The sequence below is a fragment of the Eubalaena glacialis genome, chromosome 1 (assembly GCF_028564815.1).
Source record: "Eubalaena glacialis isolate mEubGla1 chromosome 1, mEubGla1.1.hap2.+ XY, whole genome shotgun sequence".
In the NCBI taxonomy this organism is placed as follows: Eukaryota; Metazoa; Chordata; class Mammalia; order Artiodactyla; family Balaenidae; genus Eubalaena; species Eubalaena glacialis.
In genome coordinates, this window is record NC_083716.1 from 86,342,596 (window position 1) to 86,354,896 (window position 12,301).

The following is a 12,301-nucleotide window of genomic DNA, read 5'->3' on the forward strand; positions in this document are numbered from 1 at the left end:
GGGTAATTAATATATAACCAGGAGATTGCCATATTTACCTTAGGTTATTTAAGAGATCAGACTGAAACTAAAGAGTGACACGAAGTCCTCTGAACATGGGGGCCTTACAAGGTAATCTGGTCCACCCCCTAAACTTCTTCTGTCAGTGTCACACCAGCTATTCGAGAAAAAAATTTACCTCATTTTTAGAGACCTACACTAAAGAGGAGTTCATTCATAGCCAGGATTTGAGCTTGACTCCAGTGTTTCGTGCTCTACTCATAACCCACTTGGTCACCAATACCTGTCATAGCCATCTCAAAGAGTCAGAGTAACGAACAAATGTGATAACACGGAAACACTGAAAGCTAACTGTGAAGACGGTTCTTCTCTGGGTTAAAGCCCATCTTACATTCTTCTTGAAGGTCGTTGTTAAAACAGAGGTTAGACCTTTGCAAATGTTATTCTATTCTAAACCGAGAAGTCTCATGAGATCAACGTGAGATGAACCGGTTGGGGGAAAATACACAGGAAAGAATGTATGCCCTGAGCCGGGCCTTGAAAACCACCCTGTCTGTCCCCAGGTTCTGACCTCAAGCGGCAGGACCTAACCCTGACCGGCAGGGTGTCACCCCAGCAACCTGGGACGCTGGGGAGACTCAAGAAAGCAGCTCACCAAACACCTCACTCAACACACCCTAATATCCTGCATACACAGCAGAGGCCAGCAGACTAGCCTTCCTAAGACATGTGCGCCAGAGCGCGTAACTACCCTGTTATACTGTGTCTAACATGCTCAGCCACTTGACAGTAACACACGTTTCTGAAGAGGTGGGATCCGAATTTTGCTATCAATATGACAACTTCTGACCCATTTTCCTCCTTTAAAATGGGTTTATCACCTTTTTGCCATTTACCTATTTCACAAGTATAAGATGGGAACATTTATGATCTGACAACTTTAAATTGCTTTGGCTTCATGAAAATAGCATCTAAGCATTAAAAAAAATGTGTACTGTGGTAAAATACATATCGTTATTATGACTTTCCAAGTAAAATTTGAAATATAAAAGAAGACTCCAATGAAGTTACTAAGAGATCTGAATTAGCTTAATAACAAGTACATGTGGTATATTCTGTTTTGTCTGATTTAGAGATTAAAAGATATTGGTATAATCTTTACTAGTTGAAGCCATGTTCGAACTAATACCAATAGAAGCATTAACAACTATAAAGGATAAGGTAATTCCTTTAGTCTAGACTAGTGGTTCTCCAGCACAACAGAGCCAATGCTCCCTTTTATATTGCCCCAAAAACAACGTGAAATGGAATTACTGACCCACACAGGATTTCAAAGTCAACAAAATGTCATTTCACTGAAACAAAAGAAAAGTGATTTATAATAACATAATATGTATTTCAACATGTAAATGCTCAGGCATGACTGTACTAGGAAACACAACAAAGCAAGGAAATGCTTATTCCAAGGGTAAGAACCTGAACACTAAGTCTATGCCCATCAGCACTTCAGGGCAAATCCCAGCTCTGCCAGGACTGACACAAGTCTTCATTTTCCTACTCAGAGTAACCAAGACTGAAAATGTCACCATATGCAGAGACCATGAAGGACACGTAACCATGGACGATTTGGGAGGTGCTGGGGCAGGCTCCACAGGGAACGTTCCCTCACTGGAGGCTTTGTGAGGTCATGGTCCAGGCAGGTAAGGGATCAACAGGCCAAGCTAAGAGATTTCTATTTCCACACCTCTCTAAACACATAAATTGCTCCCTTCATCCTCCATGACCTCTTGACAGATTCTGAGCTGGCCTCATGCCATGTCTGTCACCACCGCTGGCCTCTAGGAACATGCCAATTCTTCTTCTATCCTGACTTCCCAAAACTACAGAATGCTCGACTAGGAAACTTATTTTGCTATTATCTGATTTTGACCTTCATTTTAGAGGTTAGTAAATTTAGTCTGATTTAAGGTCGTAAAAAAGATTGTTAAAAGCAAAGCTAGAGGCCTCTTGATTACCAGGCCAGGAGTGTGTTCACTGTACCACATTTAAAGAATGATAAACTTAATATTAACAGATTCTTCCGAGAAACTGAAACTTCGGGAAAACAAACAACAACAAAAATTTAAAAGACAGACTGCCTGAAATTCCCCTCCATCCTTTCAGAGCTTCACATAGTTTCTCTGAAATCAAGCAGGTAAAAATATTAGTAGATATGCACTATAATGTCTAATTCTTTTCATGATAAGCGCTTTATTTAATTTTTAAAATAAATTTATTTTATTTATTTATTTATTTTTGGCTGCGTTGGGTCTTCGTTGCTGCACGCGGGCTTCCTCTAGTTGCGGCGAGCAGGGGCTACTCCTTGTTGCGGTGTGCGGGCTTCTCATTACAGTGGCTTCTCTTGTTGTGGAGCACGGGCTCTAGGCGCGCGGGCTTCAGTAGTTGTGGCACGCAAGCTCAGTAGTTGTGGCACACAGGCTTAGTTGCTCTACAGCATGTGGGCTCTTCCCAGACCAGGGCTTGAACCCATGTCCCCTGCATTAGCAGGCAGATTCTTAACCACTGCACCATCAGGGAAGCCCAAGAGCTTTTTTTTAAATAGTAGCCTAGCATTCCACTGTCTGGATGTTCTGTATTTTGCTTAATCAACTGCTTCTTATTGGATATCTAAGCTATTCCTCTTCTAGTATTCACTTAGTGGGTAGTAAATAGTTAATGAATCAATGAGAAATGTTTGTATCCATCCAATTAAAAAAAAAACTGTCACAAAACAAAAACACAAAAAAGGACAAAGAAAGCAACCCCACTTGCAAGGTTAAGACTGAGAATTTTAAAAACAAGGAAAAAAACTCTACAAATAGAATTGTCTTTTTAGAATACACCAAATTCTACATTATAACTACCCTAACAGTCAAACATGTCTTCTTCTCCATCCCCCCTTATTCAGCTATTTAATATTCTCCTAGATAACCATGCCAATTCACAATGGAAAATTACCTGCATTTAAAATACACAGTCCCTTCGTGGCTTCCATCATGCTTTCCCCTCTCGGGATTGTCCCATTCTACTCCTAACCAGAGTCCTGGCAGAACAAGAAAAACAAAATGAGCATTAAATTAGGACAGAGGTGATGCTCCATTTTTCTGCAAGCAAATACAGTTTGCAATGGAAACCACAGCACACAGATACCACTGGGGGAGAAAGAAATGTCTTTAGGAAAAGACAAGTTAACCTCAGACTCAGGACTTAATCAGCAAATGCAATAGCAAGTTTGGTTCAAAAAGCCAACAAAAAACACAACTGCAGAAAACAACAGTAGCTAAAATTTACAGACAGAAAGTAGAATGGTGGTTGCCAGGAGCTAAGGGGAGGGGAGAATGGGGAGTTCTTGTTTAATGGGTACAGAGTTTCAGTTTTGCAAAATGAAGAGTCCTGGAGATGGATGGTGGTGATAACTATGACAATGTTACTGTACTTAATATCACTGAACTATACACTTAAAGGTGGTAAAATGGTAAGTTTAATGTATAACTTACCACAATTAAAAAAAAAAAAATATATATATATACACACATATAAGATATCTCTTTCAAAGCACCAGAGAGCTAACAAGGCACTGAAGAATTACAAGGCCAAAATCTGAGAGAAAAGGGAAACCCAGAATTAAATGAAGTCTTAAAGCAAATTTTTCCCCTCAAGGCATCTGCTGATTCTGGAAGAAAAGGCTGAAAAGCTAAAAAGCTGAACAGAGCTTTGGCCAGAGCTTTTGAGGGACTAAGAGGTCAATAATGAAAATTATAGCCTCCCAAGGAAGATGGAGGTTGCAAGAAACTCTCTAGGTTTTGTACTGGAGCTTGAAATGCCTTGATTCTAAGAGTTAAGAAGGAACCAACTCTAAACAGACTAGTCCTTGAAGGGACTGAAGGTCAACTTCAAATAATCTCATTCCTAGACTTGCTTAAGTAATCTGGGATTGCCACGGACCCTCGCCATCTGCCAGAGTTAACTTCAGTCCTCTCTGGAGGAAGCTAACACCATTGCAAAGCTCAAATGATAACTCTTCATAATCAATATCTGGCACTCAAACAAAAACAACCAAGCATAGAAAAAGATAAGCATCTATGACTGAAAACCAAGAAAAACAACAGCCAACAGCAGTAGATCCACTGGGCATCTGCATAATAGAGTTTTACATATGTTTAATATTTTCAGGAAAACAAAAGATAAAATTGAGAACTTCAGCAGAAATATTTTTAAATTTTTTCAAACCCTAAATGGAAATTCTGGAACTGAAAAATTCAATAATTCAAATTATAATTCAATGGATAGTTTTTTTACAATAGATTATACATAATTTTTTTAAAAAACAGGTCAGAGAAAAATATATACAGAACATAGCACAGTAACAAGTGACAAAAAACAGACTAGCATGTAAGAGACACAGAGAATACAACGAAAAGGTCTACCATGTATATAGAACTGGAGCCCCAAAAAGAGAGTAGGGAGAGATTGTGGAAAGAGCAATCTCTGAAGAAATAATGACTGAGACTATTACAAAACTAAAGAAAGCCATCAAGCCACACATTTAAGAAGGTCTAAGAACAATAACAGTACAAATGCAAGACAAACAAAAAACAACCACACACAAAAAAAGAAAACAAAACAAAGCAAAACCAAACTCCACCAGTTGCCATATAACAAAGACAAAGAGAAAAATCTTAAAACAGCTCGGGGTGAGGGAGAGGAAACAGATTATCTCCAAAGGAAAACAACCAGAAATAGTTGACTGACTTCTCCATAGAAACAGTAAAAGCCAGAAAGATCAATGAATAATATCTTCAAAATACTGGGGGGGAAAAAAAAAGTTAAAAACAAACAAACAAACAAAAAAACCCTGGTAATCTGGAACACTGTAACTGGTGAAAATATCCTTCAAAAAAGTAAAGGCAAGCAAGGAGCCCTGAATACCCAAAACAATCTTGAAAAAGAATAACAAAGTCAGAGGGCTTACAATTTCCAATTTCACAACTTGCTACAAAGCTACTGTAATCAAAAAAGTGTGGTACTGTCATAAGGCTCAGATCAAAGGAGTAGAGTTGAGAATCCAGAAATAAGCCCATACATGGTCAGTTGGTTTTTGACAAAAGTGTCAAGTCAACTCAACAGGAAAGGACAGTCTTTTCAACAAATGGTGCTGAGACAACGAGATACCCACATGCAAAAGAATGAATTTGGACACCCAACTCTCATAATAGATAAAAAAAATAACTCAACATAGATGAACAACCTAAATATAAGACCTAACACCATAAGACTCTTAGAAGAAAACTTTATTTCTAAGGATTTATTTCTACTCCTAAAACTTAAGGATAAATCTATAAAACCATGGATTTGGCACTGGATTCTTAGATATGGCACCAAAAGCTCAAGCAACAAAAGAAAAAACAGATAAACTGGACTTCATAAAATTTAAACACTTTTGTACATCAAAGGCCATTAACAGAAATGGGTGAAAAATGTACCACTCCGGTGGGAGATGTTGATGATGGGGGAGGTTATGCGTGTGTGGGGGCAGGAGGTATATGGGAAATCTCTGTACCTTCCACTCAACTTTCTTGTGAACCTAAAGCTATTCTAAAAAACAAAGTCTATTTTTAAAAGGTTAAAATGGTGTGTAATTGATAAAAATATCAAATCACTATGTTGCACACCTGAAACTAATATAATGTTTTAAGTCAACTATACTTCAATAAAAAGATTAAAATGGTAAATTTTGTTACATATATTTTATAACAATTTTAAAATTTTAATGGAAAAAATGGGTAAAATGGCAAATTTTGTTTTATATATATGTAACCACAACTAAAAAAAAAATTTTTTTTAAGGCAACTTCAACAAGGAAATATCAACAAGGGTGATCTTCAAGGAAAAAGAAAATTATCCCAGAAGGAAGCCTGAGGATACAGAGGGGAATGAAGGGCAACAAAATGGTAAATATATGGTAAGTCTAAATTAATACTGATATACGAAACAACAGTAATATCAGCTCTTTGGGTTTAAAATACACATAGATTGGGCTTCTCTGGTGGCTCAGTGGTTAAGAATCCGCCTGCCAATGCAGGGGACACAGGTTCGAGCCCTGGTCCGGGAAGATCCCACATGCTGCAGAGCAACTAAGCCCATGTGCCACAACTACTGAGCCCACGCTCTAGAGCCCGTGAGCCACAACTACTGAGCCTGTGTGCCAGAACTACTGAAGCCCGTGCGCCTAGAGCCCGTGTTCCGCAACAAGAGAAGCCACTGCAATGAGAAGCCCGCGCACCGCAACGAAGAGTTGCCCCCGCTCTCCGCAACTAGAGAAAGCCCACACACAGCAACAAAGACCCAACACAGCCAAAAATAAAATAAAAATTTTTTAAAAATTTAAATAAAACAAAATACACAGATTAAAATATCCAACATATGGATAAGGAAGCAGGTAAGTGGAATTAATGTTCAAGTGTTCTAAGGTCTTTGCATGAGTCCAGGAAGAGGTAAAATTACTAATTTTTATTAGGCTTTTGTAAGTCAAAGACGTATGTTTTAATCTCTAGGGTAACCACTAAATAATAAAAATGTATAAATACCAAATTAATAGAGGGAAATTTTAAACTAATCAATCCAGTGAAAGAAAAAAAGAGCATAGGCAAGACAAATTAGAAAGTAAATAATTAGATGGTAGACATAAACCCAAATTATCAACAATTAAATAAAACGATAATGGACTAAATATTCTAGTTAAAAGAGAGCTTGCAAAAACTGTCCTCGGGATTTTGATAGGGATAGCCACTGAATCTGTAGATTGCTTTGGGTAGTATTGACATTTTAATAATATTAACTCTTCAAATCCATGAGCATGGGATGTCTTTCTATTTATTTATGTCTTCTTTAATTTCTTTCAGCAGTGCGTTATAGTTTTCATTGTACAAGTCTTTTACCTCCTTGGTTAATTCTTAAGTATATCATTATTTTTGATGTGGTGTAAACATACAATGCAATATTATTCAGCTTTAAAAAGGAAGGAAATTTTAACACATGCTACAGCATGTATGAACCCTGAGAACATTATACTAAGTGAAGTCATCCAGTCACAAAAGGACAAATGCTGTATGATTCCACCTATATGAGGTACTTAGAGTAGTCAAATTCATGGAGACAGAAAGTAGAATGTAGTTGCCAGGGACTGGGGGAGGGGAGAATGGGAAACTACTGTTTAATGAGTATGAGGGTTCAGTTCGAGAAGATAAAAAAGGTTTTGGAGATGCATCACTTTGTGATGGTGGTTGCACAATATGAATGTATCTAATGCCACTGAACAGTACACTTAAAAAATGTGAAAAATGTAACTTTTATGTTATATGTATTTTACCACAATAAAAAATAAATAAAAATTTAAAAACTGAAATCAGAGTAGGTTCTCTCAACACAGTGGAATTCAGCTGGAAGTCAATAACACAGAATTCATTAGAAAATCCTCATATATTTAGAAATTAAGGAATATCATTCTAAATTACCTTGCATCAAAAAAGAAAGCACAATGGCAATTAGAAAATATTTTGAACCAAATCATAATAAAAACACTACATGTCAAAATGTGGGGAATGCAGCTAAAAGTTGCATTTTGAGAGAAACTTACAGACTTAAATGTATATGTTAGGTTGAAGATGGAAAACAATCATCTGTCTCAAAATGTTAAGGGGAGAAAAACAAGTTAATTAAACCTACAGAAAGTAAAAGAAAGTAAATAATAAGGAGCGAAAATTAATAGGACAGGAAAATAAGTAAGACAGTTCTCTGCCCCAAAGCATCTTAAAGTTTTCTAATAGGGACAGATGTGTAAACTAACAGTCATTATATAAAGAATCAATCTTGGAGTAAAAGTAAATACAGGTGTTATGGGAGCACAGATAAGAAGACAAGTTAATATTGCTGGGAGTAGTTATGGGAAAGACATACAGAGGTAGTAACACTTGAGGTCAGCCTTGAAGGGAAAATATGCCAGGTGAAGGCATAGTGTGAGATTTCATAATCTGTTTAGAGGACCTCAAAAAATCCTGAGTAGCTAGAGCTAAAAGTGTTGCCCAGAGGTTGCACAGGAGCACGTAGTTCAGGAGAAAAAGACTAAAGGTGTTAAAAGAGATTGCGCCCAACTGTGTCAAAGAGGCTGCAACATGGTAAAAGCTTTAACTTTATCCTGTTTCTCCAGAGAACCCTATTTAATAAGCATGGAGAAAAGAAGACATACAGATGGCCAATAGGCACATAAAAAGATGCTCATCATCTAATTATTAGAGAAATGCAAATCAAAACTACAATGAGGTACCATCTCACACCAGTCACAATGGACATCATTAAAATGTCTACAAATAACAAATGCTGGAGGGGGTGTGGAGAAAAGGGAACACTCTTACACTGTTGGTGGGAATGTAAATTGGTTCAGCCACTATGGAAAACAGTATGGAGGTTCCTCAAAAAACTAAAAATAGAGATACCTTATGACCCAGCAATTCCACTCCTGGGCATATACCCATATAAAACTATAATTCCAAAACATACATGCACCCCAATGTTCACAGCAGCACTATTTACAATAGCTAAGACATGGAAGCAACCTAGATGTCCATCAACAGATGAATGGATAAAGAAGATATGGTACATATATACAATGGACTATTACTCAGCCATTACAAAGAATGAAATAATGCCATTTGCAGCAACATGGATAGACCTAGAAATTATCACACTAAGTGAAGTCAGACAGAGAAAGACAAATACCATATGATATCACTTATATGTGGAATCTAAAATATTGATACGACACAAATGAACATATCTACGAAACAGAAACAGACTCACGAACACAGAGAACAGACTTGTGGTTGCCAAGGCAGGGGGGTAGGGAAAGACTGGGAGTTTGGGATTAGCAGATGCAAACTATTATATATAGAATGGATAAACAACAAAGTCCTACTATATAATACGGGGAACTATATTTCATATCCTGTGATAAACCATAATGGAAAAGAATATGAAAAAGAATATATATATGTATAACTGAATCACTTTGCTGTACAGCAGAAATTAATACAACATTGTAAATCAACTATACTTCAATAAAATTTTTTTTAAAAAGCATGGAGAAACATGACCTCAATTTTAAAGGTAAAAACTGAAGCTTGGGGAAAATATGTGACTTGTTAAAGGGAAAACTCTGTTTCTTCCACTAATCTCACAACACTTCTGACACCAGATGTGTGGGTTTTTCCACACCAAGAGATTCTCCAGTTCTTCGCGGACACGAGGGGGTGCTGCAATTCAACTCAATTCTGACACAGACTGCCTGGAGTTAGTGCAGACCCCTAGGTTAAGGGCTCAGTCCCACAAGACTGCCCCCGCTTGAGACGCTAGTCTCAAGTCCCAGGTTGTCACCTGTACTTCTCACCAACAGCCTATAAATCAGGGGTCTCCACATTCCTTCCTAAAAATTCCTAATATGCTAGAACGGCTCAGAGAACTCAGGGAAACACTTACGCTTACCAGTTTATTATAACAGATATAAATGAAGAAGACAGATGAAGAGGTACATAGGGCAAGGTCTGGAACAGTCCTGCGCGCAGGAGTCTCTCCCTGTGGAGTTTTGGGCACCACTCTCTCAGTATGTAGATGGGCTCACCAACCTGGAAGCTCTCCAAATACATAGTTTAGGGATTTTCATGGAGACTTCAGAGACTTCATCAAGTAGGCATGATTGATTACTAACTCTATCTCCAATTCTCTTCCCTCCCCAGAAGATAGGAATGGGACTGAAAGTTGCAGCCTCTTAATCATGCTGTGGTCTTTCTGGTGACTAGTCCCCAGTCTGATGCTATCTAGGGGATTTCATCAGTCTGGAGATTCCAAGGGCCTTAGATGCTCTTGTGTCAGGAACTGAGGTCAAAGACCAAATATGAGAACGAAAGAGGATTCTGGCATCCCCACACTCAGGAAATTACATGGGTTTTAGGAGCTCTGTGTCAGGAACCTGATGCAGAGACCAATATCTATTTCTTATTGTCACAACTGCCAAAATAACATAGCCAAAAAGAACCAGATCCTGTACTAGCACACACACAATTCTTTTGTGTCCTAATCCACTTTTTATCAAACAAACGCCTTTAGATAAGAAGTAAATACGGTTAATGTTATTCATCATAAAAGCCATCAGAATGAGTTAAGTTGATGGATATTACCAAGAAGAATACACAACACAAGGCCATTCTTCCTCAATACAAAGAACAAGTCACAACTCAAGCTAACACAGGTGGAAAAAGCAAGGCCAGCGTTCAGTTGTGATGAGCTGTGACTCTGATGAAGAATAACTACTGTTTGGCAAGCTATTGCCCAGGAGCCAGTGCATTAAAGACAGAGTAGCAAGCAGAGAAAGCAGTGTAGTACATCTGAGAGAGCAGAGAGGAGTGGTAGCTGGGCAGGACTTCCTCATCAGTTAGCTCCCAAGAGTGTAAGATCCGGCTCTGCCTTCCACATGCCAGGGGTGATAAGACCTTGATTAGCCACAGTCTAGCACATTCAAATGCACGAAAGACTGAAGCAGACACGAGAATATAGGTTTATTAATTTACAATGATAAATAAAACTGTCACACACAAGCCTAAATCTCTTGACTAACGTGAGGACTCCACTCTCTCCTGGGACATCAAGACACGTGAAAAACCAGTTGTAATCAGACCCAACCTCACTGAAATCACAAGATTTAAAAATAATGACTCCAACAGCCCAGCAGTCACACTCCTTGGTATTTACCTAAATGGGTTGAAACTTACGTCTACACAAAAGCCTGCACACAGATGTTCACAGAAACTTTATTCATAACGGCCAAAACTTGGACACATGGACAAATATTCCATCTAGACAATGGAATATTATTTACTGCTAAAAAGAAATGAGCTATCAAGACATGAAAAAACATGGAGGAAACTTCAATGCAGATTACTAAGTGAAAAAAGGCAATGTGAAAAGGCTACATATAGTAGGATTCCAACTATACGAATTTCTGGAAAAGGCAAAACTATGGAGACAGTAAAAAGATCGATGATTACCACAGCTTAGGGGTGGAGAGAGGAATGAATAAGCAGAACACAGGAGATTTCTAAGCCAGTAAAACTATTCCATGTGATATTATAATAGTGGACAAATGTCACTGAACACTTGTCAAAACCCACAGAATGTACAACAGCAAGAGTGAACTCCAATATAAGTGAGGGACTCTGGGTGATGAAGATGTGTCAGTTTAGGCTCATCCACTGTAACAGATGTACTGCTCTGGAGCTGGGTGTTGATAGTGGGGAGGCTGTGCTGTTGTGGGCACTCTCTGTACTTTCTGCTCACTTTTTCTGTGAGCCTAAATTGCTCTAAAAAATGGACTATTTTTAAAAAAATAATAACTCCATATATATGATCAATATATTCTACTCCTGTAAACATACTAACATGAGAAGCCACACCATAACTCAGGAGATTGCTTGGTGAGCATGAAATACAAACTAGACGAGTTCGATAAATGGAATATTTAATGGTGTTTGGTAAAAGTATCTAGACCTGTCTATCTCATAAGGTCAGTAACCTTAACACTGAGATAGAATCATCTCAAGTCCACTGGCTATAACTCCTGGATCCACCTCCACACTAGGGCTGTGCCAGGGATACAGTCCCTTTGTCTTCCCTCTTCGAAGTCTAAGATGGGTGCTGCCAACATCTGCCTTGGCGATTCTTTTGTCCTGACTTCCTGGACTGACCAACTCCTGAGATAACTAACACTTGTTTTTTTTTCTTTAAAGATATATGACTTCACTCAAGTCATCCAAGTGAGAAATTCAGAGAATCTTCCATCTCCATTGAGTGATGTTGCTAATCTGATTCACTGTTGATCTTCACAAAATTACTCTCAGAGAGAGTACCAGCTTAGCACCTCCAAATACTGTCCACAGCTCATAGCTGAAACAAAGTCAAAGTTTCAATCCTCCAACAGCTCGAATCACTTTACTACATGGTTAGTCTAAAAAACCTTGGGGTCTTTGAAATTATGAAGTAGGTTATTTTTAACACTACCCTAGGCAGTCTTAGGAATATTCCAGTGCCTCCTGGAGGTAGGCTCTTCCTGTTAATCTGTAATCTGTAGCTTGAGAATGTCCTTAAAAGATTTACAATAACATACAATTTTTAAAAATTTCAGGGGAGAGGGCTCCAATCAAGATGGCGGAGTAGC

General features: G+C 38.2%; 1 protein-coding gene across 8 annotated transcripts in view; it reads right to left on the reverse strand.

The window, feature by feature from the left end:
• TBCE (tubulin folding cofactor E) overlaps positions 1–12,301 on the reverse strand; it is a 115,020-nt gene that overhangs the window by 35,818 nt on the left and 66,901 nt on the right. For all 8 annotated transcript variants that reach the window (XM_061182189.1, XM_061182225.1, XM_061182180.1 and 5 more), the window contains one exon: positions 2,998–3,082. In XM_061182189.1, the coding sequence (XP_061038172.1) occupies positions 2,998–3,082 (85 nt within the window). The remainder of the gene's footprint in view (positions 1–2,997; positions 3,083–12,301) is intronic.